At 43.9% G+C, this 19064-nt stretch overlaps 1 protein-coding gene across 2 annotated transcripts in view; it reads left to right on the top strand.

Annotated features, from left to right (window-relative positions):
• The window catches only part of PNKD (PNKD metallo-beta-lactamase domain containing), a 38850-nt gene extending 23149 nt beyond the window's left edge, over nucleotides 1-15701 (top strand). For both annotated transcript variants that reach the window (XM_014058914.2, XM_087712748.1), the window contains 6 exons: nucleotides 5950-6008; nucleotides 6602-6694; nucleotides 6987-7150; nucleotides 7514-7600; nucleotides 9403-9518; nucleotides 10584-15701. In XM_014058914.2, the coding sequence (XP_013914389.2) occupies nucleotides 5950-6008; nucleotides 6602-6694; nucleotides 6987-7150; nucleotides 7514-7600; nucleotides 9403-9518; nucleotides 10584-10760 (696 nt within the window). In that variant the 3' untranslated portion in view covers nucleotides 10761-15701. The remainder of the gene's footprint in view (nucleotides 1-5949; nucleotides 6009-6601; nucleotides 6695-6986; nucleotides 7151-7513; nucleotides 7601-9402; nucleotides 9519-10583) is intronic.
• The last annotated feature ends 3363 nt before the right edge of the window (nucleotides 15702-19064 follow it).

The following is a 19064-nucleotide window of genomic DNA, read 5'->3' as shown; positions in this document are numbered from 1 at the left end:
ACAATGTGTGGAAAGTACCTGATCTAAATTCACTACACTTACAAATCACTGTAGAGATCAAAAGAAGATAACATAGCTATTCTTACTTCTTTATATCCCAGCTTTCTATTTACTCCAACAATCAAGACAGTCTACAACAATTAAAATATACAGAGTATAAATATCAAAAAATTGGCTAAAACCAAAGCCAACATTAAATGCAGTCATTAAAAGAATTTACCGTATTTTTTCCAAAAAAAGGCATGAATAGCCTTTAGGAGGCTTGCAGAGTGGTGCTGGGAGTGGCCCCCCAAAAAGCGAGCAAAAAATGGCCCATTTTCTGCCCAAACAATTGCATGCACAGCCTTTTGGAGGCTTATAGAGTATTCCTGGGGGCTGGGGGGGGGGCAAAATTGAGCAAAAATGGCCCATTTTTCACTCATCCCCCCCTGCCCCCAGGAGCACACTGGAAGCCTCCTAAAGGCTATGCATGGCCATCTTGGTGAAGGAGGCAAAAAATGCTGTATTTAGTGTATAAGATGCACCCAGGTTTTCAGCCTCTTTTGAGGGAATGCTCCGAAAAATACGGTCCATGAAATGTTTGGTAAATGAAAGTGTTTTACCATCTTCTTAAATAGTGAGAGAGCATGAATCAAATGCATCTCCTTATAAGGAGTGCATCCATAGCCTGGAAGCTGGATAAGAGAAGGCATTTGTAATAAGTGAGTATAGTAGTTGCCCAGGTCATGCATGTGAGACTGGCGGTCTTACTAGAATTCTAACCCTAGAATTAAACAGATAAATACATGAAACATAACTCAAGGATAAACCGCCCATCTTACTCACCATTAATATTAATAGAGCTCATCTATTCACCAGGTCTTCAGAGCCTTGCAAAAGACTAATGTTAGATGATGCTGTCCAAATCTCAGGAGGAGGATGTTCCACAGGGCAGGTATTTGTCATTGAGAGAGCATGATTTATGGCCCTTCTACTAGATCTGGAGGGGTGGGCAGAAACAATAGAAAAAAGGAGATGGTCCCTGATGATCAAATTTCTGGCAGAAGGGGCATTTCAGTAAGGCATTGCTTCCTGATCAAAGGAACTGGCCAAGTCCATACTGAGTTAGGCAGTTTTGCCAATAATTGTGCCTTAAGCTTTAGTTCAATGTCTGCACCTTAATTTGTGCCTAGAAAGTGCTTGATAACTAGTGCAAACATTTGTTGGCAGTCTTGATATTACATTCTACATCAGTTTTAATTTCTGGCCATTAAGTACATTACAGTGCAAGGATTGTAAACAAGGCATGGCTCACCTTCACTGACTGGCTCAGGGAAAGGCTAGCCATATTTTTGCCATGCACATTTTTCATCAGAGTTGCCACCTGCTAATTGTGGGGGGCCAATGAGTAATCTTAAATCTCAAACTAGCGTTCTCTGGGAACAGAGCATGGGTGTCAAACTCGCAGCATCATGTTGCTCTCATGTGACATATCGTGATGGTTCCCCCCTTTGCGGAGCTGAGAGGGCGTGGCCTGTGTGTGACGCATTCAGCCCATCGGCTGCCATTTTGACACCCCTGCAATAGAGCATGCTGATTATATCTTTTAAAGCTCTGCATGACCTCCAATTGTTTCATGTAGATAGCATTCAGAAAACAAAAATCTTGTAGAACAGCATATATGTGCGCCAAGGCATAAAATTACAGTTTCTGGGCATGCCCATACAAAAATGACAGAATCTCTTAGAATAGTATGCACAAGATTGCCCATAAATTTACCATAACCAGTGATATGAGAGATCTAAAGGAAATAAACAGATTCCATACTCTATCTAGTTTTTGATGTAGGTTATCTAGTAAAGTGACCAAAGGAGTCTCAGTACCATATCCCAGATGAAAATAACTAGAACGTTAAGTAGAAGGCAGGGCAAACTGTTAATTAGTAAGTTATTGTACTTCTACTTTATTTTTCTAAAAGTAAATCCCTAGAGTTTTCTTGATATCTCTCTCTTCTCTACCCCCTCCTTTAAAAAAAAACTTTTAGAGGATAGTCAGATCTGGTTTATGAACCAGCTGCTTCAGGTTTGACTGTTCATGATTTTTGCCTGGAAGTTCTGTTAAGGCTCTTATTATCATGAAGTTATTTTTATATACAATGGAGTAGACACATGCTTGGCTTGATAAGTAGTATGCCCTTTGACCTCCACCTACTGTCCCATCTAAGTGCACATTTGCTTGATTCTCCTTTGACTTATTATTTGCAATCTGCAAAGAACCTTAAGGGTATATACTCTAAGTCAGTTGGCTTCTGCCTTCCTCTTCTCCACTGTTTAGCATGAACGATACCATCCTATTAAGAAAGTACTCAACGACTCTTCAAGTTTGCTTCTTGCTGCCTCCCTCCCATCTGAAGGAAAGCAGTTGATTAAGTAATAGCTGGGGACTTCAAAGAGTATTCCAAAGTTAGAGCGGTAAGAGCAGCAGCAAGGTTATATGATCAAAATCCCTTCCTTCCTGCTTAAGTTTCTCTTCTTCAGAAGCACCTGCCATACTGGCTCTTCCTGTTATTCTCAAGCACCAGCTCTTCACTGTTGTTCAGATGTGGTTGGAATAAAATATCAAGTGTAGCTGTGAGAGGCCAGAGGGATGGCTTAAGAGAGAAGATCAGGTATCCAGAGTCGGAATGAGACCGTGAGAGGATGCTATAAATGATTTTTGTCTCCCATCCCCTTGGAATCCCCCCCCCCCCCAGGGTTTCTATCAAAGCCAGCTTGTTCCAGGCAGACATCTCCAAACGCAGCTCCCAGCTGGCTGGGAGTTACCCAGGTTGTATATTTAGAGGTGGTCAGCTGGGGAAAGAGCTGTTATGATTTTGGTTAGTGAGCAGGTGCTGAGCAGCTACCTGGAAGCATTGGTTGCTGGGTGAGAACCAGAAAATTGAAAATCCTTCCTTTTGAAGGAGTGGGTTCATATTTCACAAGAGCTTCCTTTATTCGTTGCTGTTCCTAAGGGTGCCAAGGTTTTAGTTTGAGCCCATCTTTTCCTAGACTAAAAGAACAGCTTATTGAAGTCAGGATAATATTTGCATCACTGGATTGGTGCAGTGTCTGTAGATTTGTGATAGGGTGCTCTCAGCAGCAGGGCACAATATGCAATCCCCTACCACTTAAAGACCGGTAGTTATCATGTAGATAACTGCAAAAATATCTGCTCATTCAGATATTTGTGAGAAAATACTGCAGTAGCTGAAACCATTTAATGCTGGTTATGTTATTGTTAATTGGTATCTTCTGCTTTTTTTATTAGAAGGTTTAACTGCTATATTATGATATGGTGTTTGGTGCCCTTCTATGGTTCTTTTAAGAGGAAAGTTGATATCTAAGTAAAGTGAATAGTTTTCAGATATGAAGATGAAGCAACTACCTAGTATCATAAAGGCAGTTAATTACTCTGTTAAAAAAATAAACACCGTTAAATCAAACCAGATCATCTTAGCAGGCCATTTTGGTAATGGTTTGTGGTACAGAAATCAATAACACTACTTACGAGATTAATGTTAAAGGTATAATAAATAGCACAGCTAGACAAAAATTCCCAAGTTAATGACAGTTTGAACACTAGATGGAGCAGGTACTTTTGTGTTTTGGATGGAATAATGGCCCACAATCAAAAACTTAGTATCTTCTTGGACACTGAAGCTTACGTATAACTCTCTAGGAGCAGTAGGCAAGGAAATTAGCTTGCTAAATCAGAAACGTCAGCAACTGGTAATACTTGGCATTGACGTGCAAACAGCAGTCAAGTGTGATCTTGTACAGGTGGAGCAATCGTGTTTATATGAACTTAACTGCCCCTGCTATCAAACCCCTGTCCAAGACTCTTGCCTTCTCTCTCTCTCTCTCTCTCTCTCTCTCTCTCTCTCTCTCTCCCTCTCCCTCTCCCTCTCTCTCCCTCCCTCCCTCCCTCCCTCCCTCCCTCTCTCTCTCTCTCTCTCTCTCTCTCTCTCTCTCTCTCTTCTTCCCCCGCCCTGCGCCCTCTTTACACAAAGTAGAAGAATCTGGACAATCTTGTGTGGTGGCATTCTCAGCTTTTTCCTTTCCTGACATAAATATAGGCTCTGTGTGTGTGCATGAACATGGACATTCGTGTCACAAAGCATTGGGCCTAAGGAAGTTTTGACCATTTCCTCTTGGCTGCTTTCTGATCAGAATCACATCTTCCTCTTCTTCTCCCCCCCTCCCCCATTGCTTTATCAACTGTCAGAGGAAAGATACTGATCTGAAAATAGCTGTGGAACTGCAATTTTGATATAAAACACTTCAGCACCACCAACCCCCTTTTCTAGTTCCGTGACTCTGGTTTTTACAAAAGCAGAAGCGGGAGAGAGAGAGACTGAAGCCCTGGATCCCTTGTGACATCTATTGCTAGTTTGTCCTGATTCTGTCCTGCAATGTGGTAAGAGATATACTTCTATTCTGATAGAGCAGCGGTTCTCAACCTGTGGGTCGCGACCCTAAGACCATCGGAACTCTAACTCTTTAGACTCTAAAGCATGCTATGTCGCTCTCTCTCACGCGCGCACACATGCGTGCACGCACACACCCACAAATACACACGCAGACGCACACGCAGGGAAGTAGGAGAAACGCAAATGTAAAAAAAGAAGAGAGGGAGTCTATATGTGTGTATGGGGAGGGGGGAGAAATTGGGTTCCGGCTATTGGGTTCCAAGCCAATCGGAGCCGAGGGGTGGGGTTTTGGCATGACGGAGCGTTGGTTGGGGGTTACCACAACATGAGGAACTGTATTAAAGGATCGCAACATTAGGAAGGTTGAGAACCACTGTGATAGAGGAACATATTGGTAGTTCAAAATTGAAATGAGGAGTCCTTGGTGCTCTCTGTGCTTGGGTGTTTCCTTCTGGATATTTCATTGTCCAAACTAGGTAACATCAGTACAGGGCAATGAATCATCTGCAGGAGAACAACGAAGCTGGGAGAGCATACAACTGTTCATTATGGTGGCCTTTTATGGGACATTTCTCGTAGCTTGATGAAGGCTGCTACAGAAAGCTTCCCTCTGCCCTGTCAATATGGACATCTCTCTCTCTCTCCCTCTCCCTTCTTTTCCCAATCCCTGTTTTAATCTCGACTTGCTAACTGTTTCCTCTTAGAACACGAATACTCTGAAAATAGTCCTCAGAGAAGAATTGATAAAAGATCTCCTTTTTTGTTTGTGTCTGGAGCCCTCTCCAACCATTGTTCCTTTTAAAAAAAATATGGGCAATATGTGGAAACTAGTTGGAACCTTATAGTTTTACAATTCTATTTTCTTTCTTGTAATGAAGAAATCATTTAAAGTTGAAAAATCCTACCGTGTCTGCTAAGGTCCCTTCTAGTTAGCATATCTGTCACCCTCAATGCAGAGGTGGGTTCCTACCTATTTGGTTCGTTTTGGCCAAATAGGTAGTAACTCTAGCGATCATATGACTGTACCAGTTCTATGATCGGCGGTGCCATCTTGATTTTCTCTTCTGCACATGCGCAGAACAATCTTCATCGGGAAAATCTAATTTTTATTCCTTTTTAAATGATGTGCGCATGTGCAGATCATTTTAAGTGAAAATGCACACACACGCAAAAATTCTTTTTACTACTGAACCAGTAGTAATGGTGGCCGGAACCCACCCCTGCCTCAATGGTCCACTTCCATAAAAGAAAACTCTGAGCCCCAAGCACCAAAAGGTGTGCTTACATCTGCAAAATAATGCATGCATACATCCGTAATCCCCCCCCCTCCTTTCGTCTTCTTCAAAAGATGATAATGTGGTGGGAGTCTTCCTGGAGCAAACTTCTATCATGCACCTGCTTAGTTAGATGCCATACCTGACTCCAAATTCAAGTGGAGGGAAAAAGGTATGTATGTAGTGGAATTATAGAACAGTGCTTGAATTCCCCCTTTTTTCACACAGAGAGTGATTCAGGAAGAGAAAGTGACACTGGAAGCTATCCTGTGTACTCATAAACATTGGTAAGAGATTTCTTTTTCCCTTTTCTTGATGGGTTGCAGACAAGGGGAAATGTTGGAAAACTCTAAAATGTGTGTATATTAAGTAAAATCTTAGCAGAAGAGAGTTGTTGCTATCATTTGTTAGGACAAATGTGTGCACTTGAGAAATTAATCTTTTCCTTGGAAGAAATTATTTTAGCACTGGGGTGTCACACTCAAGGCGTGCGGCTGGATCCGGTCCACAGGGGTGCTTAGAGCTGGTCTGCAGGGCCACTCTGGAAACAGTGAAGGACCGGCCTGTGGTGCCTCTACCAGTGAAAACAGAGCTCATGCAGCTCTTCTGGCAGAGGGTTGCAGGAGGCCATTGCAGCCAAATACGGAGATCGGGAGCCCGTGTTCGCTGGCAGAATGCTCGGGCCACCACAGGCGCCCCTGATGAGTGAGGTCAAGCTGCCCCCCCCACCCCGAGGTCAAACAACCCTGATGTGGCCCCCAATGAAATCAAGTTTGATACTCCTGTAGTCTAGCAGGTTTTATTGGAGAATATGCCTATAGATGTGGCATTGCAATCATGATGGAAGTGAATTAAGATGGACATGTGCCTCCTCTGTCAGGGATCACAGTGGAGGGAATACAACCCTGCGGCGATGGTATGGTTCCTGCCGAGTCTTTGGAAGCAGCTTTGATGACATTCCCGAGCTGACAGAGTAAGTGAGCTTTGATTTCTGCTCCCCTTTGGTGAAGGTGGGTATAAAACATGCTGGTCTTACAGTGTGAAGACAAATCCTCTTCTCAGCTAGACCTTTTTTGGAGATTGCATTAGAGAGATAATTGTATGGTCTTGAGAGTGATGGAGAACAATGGCCCTCCTCTCCTGCTGGTCTAAATATTATAAGACGTCTCACCTTATTGTTTTGTGTTCATCTAAATATTATAAGATGATTCTGCTCTCTGATGTCCCTTTCAGCTTGTGACCATAAACATGCTGTTCCTTTTCAGTCCTGTCATGGACAAGGAGACTATAGTGATTGGGCGCCTGAACTTCAAGGCCCTCTTTACTCCAGGTCACACTCTAGGGCACATGGTCTATGTCTTGGATGGGAAACCGTTTGAAGGTTCTAGCTCTCTCTTCTCGGGAGACCTCCTCTTCCTCTCTGGCTGTGGTAAGTTTCCAGTTGAAGGAGGAAACCAATTTGACTTCCTTGTATTTCAGGCTCACCCTCATGAATTATTTCCTTCCCTGATGGGAATTGTGAATATTGCCTCTGTTAGCCATTGGAGGGCAGCAGACACCTCTGCAAGCATCTGGAATGGCCTCTCAGTACCTAAAACATGGAAATATGGGCCTTCCTATCTGAAATTATGTAGTGGTTTGTTTGAAGGCGGGCACAAATTTAAGGGGAGGGAAGACATCAGTAGGTGCAGTATGTGAAGAGGAAACCAACTGTTGTATTGAAATATAGGCAGCGAAGTGTCCCTCATGTCCTCCTCCTTGGTCAAATGAATTTGTTCCTTGTGATCTCTAGGTCGGATCTTTGAAGGCACACCAGAAACAATGCTGGCTTCATTAGACATAGCAGCTAACTTGGCTGAAGATACCCTGCTTTGGCCAGGTAGACCATGCATCCCTTTTTGTTTTGTGTTTCAACTCCCCTTCCCTTCCCACCTCCCAGTGTTTGAACTTAGAATAAAAAAACTACATTTTCTCCTCTTAGAGTGCCGCCTTTACCTCCTTGTATGTTTTCTCTGAGCCTCATGATATTACCTTTGGGAATCCTCACTGAGCCTTACCATGCTTCCTTTCCACTTTTCCCAATAGCAATAGCACTTAAACTTATATACCCCTTTACAGTGCTTTACAGCCCTCCCTAAGCGGTTTACACAGTCAGCATATCCCCCCCCCCAAACATTTTACTGATCTTGGAAGGATGGAAGGCTGAGTCTACTACTGTAATGCGCTCTACATGGGGCTGCCCTTGAAGAGTGTTCGAAGACTTCAGTTAGTCCAGAATGCAGCTGCGCGAGCGATTGTGGGTGCACCTAGGTACACCCACGTCATACCTATCCTCCGCGAGCTGCACTGGCTACCCATTAGTCTCCGAATCCGCTTCAAGGTGCTGGTTGCTACCTATAAAACCCTACATGGCATCAGACCTGGGTACCTAAGAGACCGCCTCCTGCTGATTACCTCCCTCAGACCGATAAGATCTCACAGGTTAGGTCTCCTCCAGATTCCATCTGCCAGCCAATGTCGGCTGGCGACTCCCCGGGGAAGAGCCTTCTCTGTTGCAGCTCCAGCCCTCTGGAATGACCTCCCCGTGGAGATCCGGACCCTTACTACCCTCCTGGCCTTCCGCAAAGCCACCAAGTCCTGGCTGCTCCAGCAGGCCGGCGGGGCTTGTGAAACATCCAGCCCCATGGAAATTGTGAATGTTGCGTCTTTTTTTAAAGTGTTGTCTTGTCTATTTATCCCCTTTCCCTTGTCTGTTGTGAGCCACCTGGAGTCCTCTGGGAGTGGGCGGCATACAAGACAAATGAAATGAAATGAGTCAACCTTGAGCCTGCTGAGATTCGAACTGCCAAATTGCAGTCAGCCGGCAGTCAGCAGAAGTAGCCTGCAGTACTACATACTAACCACTGCTGCCCAAGCCTTGCCTCACTCCCTCGTGTTCTCATCCACTGTATCCTACCTGGCATTACCTACCTGCTTGCAAGCCCCCTGGGATATGCAACATCCTGCCAGCTTCTCCACTCACTTGGGTTCTGGAAAACTGGCAGGAAGTTGCCTCACCTAATGATCGTGAGATTCAGCTAACAACAGCAACTAGGACTGCAAGAATTGCCATTGCTAAGTGATGTGGTCATGTTTTATAACCACATCTCGTTGTGATGGAGATTCCCATCCCTATTGTTATCGTATGTTGAGAACTACCTGTGTGTAAGCAAAGCCCCCCCCCCCCCCGAATGACCTTCATCAATGATCCAGCAATGGTTCTGAAATGGTATTGGACCACTTAAAAAACTGCCTTGAGCTTGGCCCGAAGATTCTACTACCGCAGCCTGCGGGATTCTCAAAGGAAAACCACTGTTTGGGAATCAGAAATTAAGCAAAATACAGAAGTAGCAGAGATGTTGAGAGACCCTGGATGACTACACCGTATTCAGAGGTGGTACTCAGCAGGTTCTGACCAGTTCTGGAGAACTGATAGCGGAAATGTTGAGTAGTTCGGAGAACTGGTAACTGGCCCAGCCCCCATCTATTCTCTGCCTTCCAAGTCCCAGCTGATTGGGAGGAAATGGGGATTTTGCAGTAACCTTCCCCTGCCATGCCCACCAAGCCATGCCCACAGAACCGGTAGTAAAAATTTTTGAATCCCACCACTGACGGTATTGACTGTTCATCCTCTTTCTTTAGGGCATGAGTATGCACATGAATGCCTAATGTTTGCAAGCCTTCTGGAGGCAGAAAACCCCATTCTAAAACAGAAGCTCCAGTGGGTGAACCAACAGCGGCTTGAAAAGAGAAGCACAGTAAGGAGTGGCTCTGTTTGTATCCATGGGGTATTTCTTTCATGGCAGGGGATCCATCCCTCACCACCCAAAGAAAACATGGGGTGGAGAGGTGGGAAGCCATTTTGGGGTTCGTAATTTCTTTAAGAACGACATACTTCAGCAGCTGTGTATGTTTTTCCTTCCCCCCTTTAGTTGCCACGTAGCAATCAGATAATCCTCATTTAAAGAACACAGTTGGGACAAGCAACTCAGATCATTAAACTATACATTGGCATGACAGGCTTATATCACTCCCACTTGTCTCTTAAGCAAATGGCAGTCGTTAAATGACACACCACCTGACCCCGACTTGCCATTTATCTGCTGGCTACTCCATTGACTTTACTTAACAAAAAAAACTGTTTGTCAAGTGTGCAGATGGCAATCCTATGATCACCGGATGCTGTGTTGGTCAGAAACACCCAGCGGTTGCGAAGTGTCCCAATTCTTTGATCCTGTAACGGTGGGGACGCTGCAGTAGTCCTCAGCGTGAGAATTGAGGATAAAGGAAACTTTTCAGTGCCATTGTAACTTCGAATGGTCACTAAAGCGTCCTTAAGCGAGGACACCCTCCCAGATTAGATTAGAGGCAATACAGCCATCATGTCCCAGCAGTTTGAAGAGTGATGTTTTATTATTTAGTGTTTTATTAGCAGAATATTATCCTGTACCCTAGGCAATTAATTTTTCCAAGGGGCCACATGAGAAACCGGGACCATTGTGGACACTGTCGCCTTGCTCCCACCCTCCTTCCAGAAGCTACCGCTTCTGATGCTGACTTTCTGTTACTGACCACTATGGCCTGGTCAGGAATGTCCAGTAGGCTAAATGTGGCCTGTGGGCTATAAAGTGCTCAGGTCTCCTTTCCTTCTTATATTCCAAAGAATCATGGAGGTATGTCTTTAAAAATGCCCTTTTGTTTAGATAATACTTCTTGCATGTTTCTATCATGGTTATCTTCTTTACTCTCTGAGAAGTATCTGCTGCTGTTTTTTCTTTTTTTCATTCAGAATAAGTAACCAATTCATTCTCTGTCTCCCACAGTGTCCTTCCACCATTGGTGAAGAAAAGCAGTATAATCCTTTCTTACGGACTCACTGTCAGGAGATTCAGGAATCCATGGGCCTCCAGCGCCAAAGGGATGAGGATTGGGACACCTTCCGGGCCCGGGTACTGAAGGAAGTGCGGCTACGAAAGGATGTCTACAAAGCAAACCTTTAAGTGGAGAGTTCAGTCCAGTGTAGGGGCTGAATCAGACTTCTGTGAGGAGCAGTGCAGGCACAAAATGGATTTTGTCACACTGAGAAACATCCAACTTGGATTACTGGTCTTTACACCACAATATGATGGGAATGGCTGCCTTTACTTTACTTTTTTGTTCAGAAACACTGATTCCAGTGCTGCTTATCCATTTACTATGATAAGTGGTGATATGATAATCCCTAGCATCGCGTAATGGAGCGAGCTCCTGTTACTTGTCCCAGCTTCTGCCAACCTAGCAGTTCGAAAGCATGTAAAAATGCAAGTAGAAAAATAGGGACCACCTTTGGTGGGAAAGTAACAGCGTTCCGTGATTAGTCATGCCGGCCACATGATCATGGAGACGTCTTCAGACAGCGCTGACTCTTGGGCTTTGAAACAGAGATGAGCACCGCCCCCTAGAGTCTGGAACGTCTAGCACATATGTACAAGGGGAAGCTTCACCTTTACCTTATGAAGTGGGATCACAGCCTCCCAGGAAGAGTCTCGTCTCATGGATGGCAGAGCAATTTTTTTTTAAAAACCCACCATGCATCCCCAATTCCTACATGCTGTTCTTCTGCAGGAAGATAAAATATATAGCAAATTGATGCTGAAACAGTTTTTGTGAGTTTAAGCAAAGTCTCTTGCAATTCACTACAAGGGCGACTTCTCTTGTTTCCATTAGCGAGTAATCCACTTTTGGAAACTGAGGCTATTTTTTGTCTTCCAGTTGTTGGCTGGCACTTAAGAAGGAAGTTTGACCTTCCCTCCTTCCTCTGCCAAACTTTTCTTAAGAACCAAATCATCTTGCAACTTGCAGCCGTGTATGTTCACGGTTACTAGTGTATGCTTTTGTTCCACTTTCCCCTATTTTAATAGGACTGAGAAGATTGGAATAACATCTACCACTACACCATGCACAGATTTCTTGAAAGAAAATGTCCAGGCTCAGATCAAGCATGTCAGTGTTAATGTAAAGTCTCTCAGCTCTCACTCTTCATAAAACCCCAGGCCAAAAATTGCTCAAATTCCCAAGTGAGCAGGAAAATGGAAGAAGGAAGGTTTTTTGCAAGATACTGTTTGGTCTGTCAGCCTTCCTTCCACAGATCCCATGCAAGTTGCTTGCAGAGTGATAGTTTAGGAAAACTTTGTGATACTTAACGCAAGTGTCTCAGGACCATTGTCTTGAACTTAGTATTTGTGTTATTGTAAGTAATTAAAGTTACCGTTATCTATAATTGAACTGAGCAAAGGGTTTGAAAGAGATGCTTTGTAACATGCAACAATGTGAGCACAGCACTTCACATTGGGTCATTAAAGCAGCCCTCTGTTTTTCCAAGCTTGTGTAGCTGTTTTGAAAGTGATCCCGGAACCAAGTGACTTAATCTACACACTCATGATTTTTGCACTTGTGAAGTACCTTCTGTGAATGCTTTGCACAGCCAAGTATAATTTAATTCCAGTTAGTCTCTTATTTGTTACAACACCAAGTCTTTATAAGACCAGTTTTTAAAATCCTGAATGAAATAGGAAATAGTTTTATCCCATTGGCTATTTTGTTTGGAGTAAGAGTTTTGTCAGCTATACTTTTCAGTTTGGACTTCTTTCTCAGAGTCTATAAACACTGAATTCTGGAACCGAGAAATTTGGAACACTTGATTTGTATGTACTACTGAGAAATGTTTGCCAAATGTTGACATTTTATGATACCACTAAAATGAAATATCCATTATTTATAACACTATCTTGTCTGCTGGATCTCAGGGAAAATATTTTTAGAGTCCTTAAAAATTGAACAATGACTTTTAAAGCAATCTTATTGTGAAATTGGAATCTACACAACTTTGTCAAAAGGGAATCACATCAGTGGAGCTGAACCCGTGGAAGTTACAGCATATGTTGGAAATAAATTCACTATGGAAGGGCAGTGATCTTCTCTACATTCTGCTTTGTTCAGGCTGCCATACCACATACATTTGTAGTAGTAGCTATTTCTCCAGTGTTTACTCTCTTCTTATATTACCAGAACAGAAGAGGAATCTCCAGTCATGAAGATTTAGAGTCTATTTAGGACCAAGTAAAGAATCCCTATTCACCCTGCTGGAAGAAATGGTGACTAAGAGATGGTGAAAGCAAATCTGTGGCTGTTGGTCACAAATGATGTAGATCAAGGATGTCAAACTCATGCCATGGCAGCATCACATGACGTAATAGGACTTTCCCCCTCTTCACTAAATTGGGTGTGGGCGTGGCCAGCACATGAACAATCCGGCTCGCGGGCTGGGAGTTTGACAGCCCTGATGTAGGCCACCTTTAGATTCAGAAGCAACATGCTTTAAAAAATCAGCAGTTGGAGGGCAGCTGTAGGTATATGAACTATTGCCTTCAGATCTTGTTTCTAGGCCAGGGGTGCCAAACTGGATTTCTTCAAGGGCTGGATCAGCATTGTAGTTCTCCGTGGGCCAGCCAAGGGGGGCGGGGAGCAGGAGGGAGATGGGCTGGACAGTTCCTGCAGCACCCTGCCCGTCAAAACAGGGCTTGGGGGAGCTACACACACCCTACCTCATTTTCTGCCTCCCCATCCTCCAGCAGGTCTGCTGGCCAAAAATGGGCTGTATGGAGGCTGCACAGCCCATTTCTGGCTGGCAGAGGCACCGTGGGGCCAGTCGTTTGAAATTTCCAGGCCGGCCCCTTACAGATTTAAGTGCCATGTGGGCCGCATCCAGAGCCTTGAGTTTGATACCCCTGTTCTAGATTTAGCAGAGGCACGAGATTGGAAGAAAGTTGTTCAATCCAATTAAAATGAATATTTTCCTAGGTACAAGTGGATTTGACTATCAAGATTCTGTTTTTACCAAATTATATCTGAAAAATGAAATCTGGAACTACACTAAATACAGTCATTCTGCTTTTTAGCTCCAGAATATTTATTTTGACATATAAAATTGATATTTATGTTCATGGTGCCATTAAGGAATGGGCTTCTTAATATTTTTTGAAGGTAAAATAAATGACAGAGTAAATGAGTTTCATAATATGGACTAATTAAGAATTCAAGTACTAGTCTTTCTTCCCCCGGCTGAGAAAGAATATTTTTGCTGAGTTTATATATTGTGCATTTAGTTGAATAATAGGTTTCCTTGGGTTTTGGCTTAATGTATTTTGCAAACTCAACAATTACTGTTTTGAAGTCATAGTTGTCTAATTTAAAAATATAAACCAGATGAATAGCAAGCAGCAATCACACCATCAGAGTGTGTTGCAACCCTTTGCAATTCTCAGTGGGAAGCCACCTAAAACAAAACATTTAGTCACTGCAGCTGAAAAAAAGTCTAGCTTGAAAAGAAAGTCTTAACAAAACCAGTCTTCCTCTTCCTTCATAATAAAAAGTTCTAGTGTTGGGCTCCATGTGTTTCTTTAGCAAAATGAGTCAAAAGATGTGTGATTGCTTTTGTGCTGTTTTGAGTTACTACTATTGTGAATAGTCATAGTTTCTTGGAGATAAAAATGCTGTATTTACAATAATAACAAATGACTAAGGTGGTAATTTGGGATTCCCTCTGATTTAATTTTGCTCATTTAATATCATTTACAAAAGAAAAATGTACAAGTGAGGAAGACTCTTAGTTTCCTTTTAACTATAAGGGCTAAGAACCAACCTCTCTTGCCTCCAGAGGTATCTTTTTTTCCTTTCCAACTGTTGCAAATCTTCAGTCAAAAGGGGATGTGGAATTATCCTGTCTTAATTACTGGAAAATAAATATGGACCTGATTTCTTGAATCATGTAGTAGTTGGAGCTAATTGGAAATGTCTCTCAAACAAGATTAATATGAAAAAAAATAGAAAATAGCTCAGGAAGAAGAAAATTTAAGAGAAGAACATGAATGTGGGAGAAATGCTAATTAATATATAGACACAATGAGTAACTCATATTTCTTATTTTCCTGCTTTGATTCTGTAACTCAGATCTGAAGGTGCAAGGAAACTGCTAGCATCCATTTGCCTTTATTTATAACCCATTCCTAGTGTTAATAGAAGAGTTGGAAAGGGAAGTGGTGTATATTTTTTGTAAATGAGGGAGCTGGAAGATAATACAGAAAGTTGTGGATCCCTAAATAGATTATTACATTGTCACTTTAAGGCCAAATCTTTCAAATCGTTTAATTAAGCATCTTCCTGTGCTTGTTTTTCTGTAAAGTTGAAGGAAATAATCCTACAAATGCCTTACTAGGTTTCCGTAGTCTTGATATAAACTTCTGATGCAACATTGATCTTGAATAGCAATAGCACTTACTTATATACCGCTTCACAGTGCTTTACAGCCCCTCTAAGTGGTTTACAGAGTCAGCATATTGCCCCCCAACAATCTGGATTTCTCATTTTATTGACCTCGGAAGGATGGAAGTCTGAGTCAACCTTGAGCCTGGTGAGATTTGAACTGCCAAATTGCAGTCAGCAGAAGTAGCCTGCAGTACTGCATTCTAACCACTGCCACCATGGCTCTTACAGGATTGTAAATGTAACTGGGCAAGGAGAAGATTGAAGGGAACATGATATCTGTCTTTATCTTTCGGATGAAGGATTTTTTCTGAAGGGTTGTACAGGAAATAGGAAAAAAATATTCCAGAAGGCAGGATGAGGAATGCCACATTAAAATTACAAGGAAGTAGATTTTCATTGGGCATTTTTTTTAAAAAGCCTCATGATAAGACTGTTCAACAGTGGGACAGATGACATTTGTAAGTAGCATAATTACATTTTCTTTGCTGAAGAGGTTTAAACAGAACATGGAGGGCCACCTTCAGAACAAAAGGACCAGAGTATACAAACGCTATCATCTATTGGCTGAATACTATTGTACTTGTTGCATATAATACATTCCAGCATGTATTCCAATAAAATGCTTTCTGAAAAATAAATGACACACAGACAACCTTTTCTAGATTAATTGCACATTTATGGCTGTAAATCTCTTATCAGATGAGTAATTTTTGCTTAGTTTCTCTGCCTAATTTTGCTTGCTTTTGGGAAGATTTATAAACTTTTTTGAGAGTTTGAGGCTTCAATAAAGACAATATGATTGGTTAAGAAGAATACCTGATTTGCCTTGCTGCATTGTATTTAAGTATTATTTCAATATTAGCCACAAGAGGAAGCAATTAACTTTTAACAGAACTGTTAATAGAAGATTGAGGAATTTAATAGAATTATTGTTTTTCTATAAGAGAGACCTAAAGGCAATAATACTGAAAAAATTGCTAGTAAGATTTTGCATAGGATTTATTATTATTTTTTTATTGGAGGGAGCCAAAACTATCAGACTGTTCAGAATAAAAGAGAATACTAAATAAACAAAATATTGATTTTTGATCCAACTTAATATAAAATAAAACTTAAAAAACTTATTAAATTTAATAAAAAGTAATTAAGTCTAAGAATGACAAGAGAAAAACTACAGGAACAAAGAAAATCTTGTGAATTAAATTTTATGAGAACTATGTTGGAAGAACATCCAGCTAAAACAATACGAGCAGTGGAGACAAAAATCAAAGATTACATCAAGTGATGCGAGAAATTTGACAGATAAACAAGAAAGTGGGTTTTCTGGAACATAGAATGGACACAGAGATACAAAGAATGAAGGTGATATGGATAATTTTACCTTGAAGGAACAGAGAACAAATTGCAGTTATGATTTCATGTTATTCCAGAAGATATTGGAGAAAATATAAAGAGTAAGATGGTTTAAGGCTTGGCACAACTACTGAATTGTCAGGAAGAAAAGAAAAATGGCAAAATGGACAAAAATTATAGAATAAAGCCCTGCTATGCTGTGATTAGAAAGGTCCCAAGATATTCATTGATTCATTTTGTAAAGAGAGGAATAAGAGATCAAGTTCTGGATTGCCATTTTAAAACTAAACTGAAGATTGATAATGTAGTTATAATTTTCCTGAAATAAATTTCTGTCAGAAGCTTGAGGAAAAAAACATTTTAAAAATAAAAATAAAAAAGATTCCATTTTGCTAGGATAAATTGGAAGAGATGATGTTCACATATCAAGAAAGAAGATTTAGATTCTATAGAAGATTTCTATTTTAAAAAGTGAATAATTTTATTCTCAAACACAAATTGACTAGATCACACACAAGAGGTGAGAAGTACAAAAAATAAATCAAAATCAAGTGATGAACTTGGAAAACAAGAAGAGGCTGAAAAAACAAGGACACGGGATTTGGATGTGATTTTTTTTAATGGATTATAAATATTTAGCATAAGGTGACCAGACGTCCCGCTTTTGGAGGGACACCCCCGCTTTCCAATGTATTTTCCCGCGTCCCGCACGCTTTTTTAAAAAGCATGCTTTTTTTGGCGCTCGCAGCTCCCGCCCATCAGCTGCTAGCTTGCTGGGCTGGCTCATCGTTCTGTTCTCTATCCTACCAGATGAGCCAGCCCAGCAAGCTAGCAGCTGATGGGCGGGAGCGGCGAGCGCCAAAAAAAGCGTGCTTTTAGCCTTTTACCTCCTACAAATTTAAGCCAGCCCAGCCTGCCGCTCACTGATTGGATTGGCCTGGACTCCAGCCAATCAGTGAGCTGGCTGGGATGGGAAATTTTCAGCACGCCTGCGGGAGTCTCCATTTCCTTTCGCCAAAAGACGAAAGAGGTTGCAGCTGCGCTGACTGGTGAGTAATCTAATTCTAATCGAATTTTCCGCTCGCCGCAGCAGGAGGAGAGGGTGGGGGCAGCTGCAGCCGCCCGCAGAGAAGTTCCTCTCGCTTCCGGGGTTCCCGCCGCCTGGCAGAAGCCCCTGAAGCACGTGGAAGTTCTCTGCGGGCGGCTGCAGCTGCCCCCACCTCTCCTCCTACCTCTCCGTGAATGGGATCGCCGCCTCCGAGAGTGTGGGGGCAGCTGCAGCCGCCCGCAGAGCAGAAGCCCCTGAAGCGAAGCATGTGGAAGTTCTCTGCGGGCGGCTGCAGCTGCCCCCACACTCTCGGAGGCGGCGATCCCATTCACGAAGAGGCAGGAGGAGAGGTGGGGAACGCGGAGTCCGTTCGTGAATCAAAATGGATCGCCGCGGCAGGAGGAGAGGTTGGGGCGCTGCCAACCGCCCGCAGACAACTTCCTCTCGCTTCCGGGGCTCCCGCCGCGCGGCAGAAGCCCCTGAACCGCTTGGAAGTTGTCTGCGGGCGGCTGGCAGCGCCCCAACCTCTCCTCCTGCCGGGGAGTCCGTTCGTGAATCAAAATGGATCCACGCGGCAGGAGGAGAGGTTGGGGCGCTGCCAGCCGCCCGCAGACAATTTCCTCTCGCTTCCGGGGCTCCCGCTGCCCGGCAGAAGCCCCTGAACCGCTTGGAAGTTGTCTGCGGGCGGCTGGCAGCGCCCCAACCTCTCCTCCTGCCGGGGAGTCCGTTCGTGAATCAAAATGGATCTGCACGGCAGGAGGAGAGGTTGGGGCGCTGCCAGCCGCCCGCAGACAATTTCCTCTCGCTTCCGGGGCTCCCGCTGCCCAGCAGAAGCCCTGAACCGCTTGGAAGTTGTCTGTGGGCGGCTGGCAGCGCCCCAACCTCTCCTGCCGGGGAGTCCGTTCGTGAATCAAAATGGATCCGCGCGGCAGGAGGAGAGGTTGGGGCGCTGCCAGCCGCCCGCAGACAATTTCCTCTCGCTTCTGGGGCTCCCGCTGCCCGGCAGAAACCCCTGAACCGCTTGGAAGTTGTCTGCAGGCGGCTGGCAGCGCCCCCACCTCTCCTCCTGCCTCTTCGTGAATGGGATCGCCGCCTCCGAGAGCGTGGGGGCAGCGGAGAAAGGTAAAGTGGCAGCCGCACGATCCCTTCAGCAGCTGAGGTGGGAAACGTGCGTTTTGACAGGGCCGCCACTTTACCTTTCTCCTCCTCCCCCTCCCCTTCCGCCCTCAGCAAGAGAAACGGCAGCCGGGCTGGGGAACGGACACTTTGGCAGGGCTTCCGCCACGCCCCCAAGGACCGCTGATCTCGCGCCGCCGTTTCTTCTTCTTCCCCGGCCTTCCCAGTTAGCTTGCTTGAAGCTCCGAGGAGGCGGGAGGGGGGTCGCAGGAGTGGAAGTGGGGGGAGGTCTCCCCGGCCGGGAAGAGCTGAGAGGCTGCCGGCCCCTTTCGCAGGAAAGTTAACTTTTCTTGGCGAAATCCTGCCCCCCCCCCCCGCGTGGTTGAGTGGTTGGCTGTCCTCTTCCCGTAAGCCGCCCGGAGTTACCTGTGTGTGAGGTGGGCTGCCCTATGCATTTGCGTGTGTGCGCTGGAGAGAGAGTGAA

The sequence above is a fragment of the Thamnophis sirtalis genome, unplaced genomic scaffold (assembly GCF_051295495.1).
Source record: "Thamnophis sirtalis isolate CommonGarterSnake01/CBP01778 unplaced genomic scaffold, rThaSir2_p1.2 scaffold_1, whole genome shotgun sequence".
Lineage (NCBI taxonomy): Eukaryota > Metazoa > Chordata > Lepidosauria > Squamata > Natricidae > Thamnophis > Thamnophis sirtalis.
The sequence above is the reverse complement of the archived record's forward strand: the minus strand, read 5'-3'. Positions and strand labels throughout refer to the sequence as shown.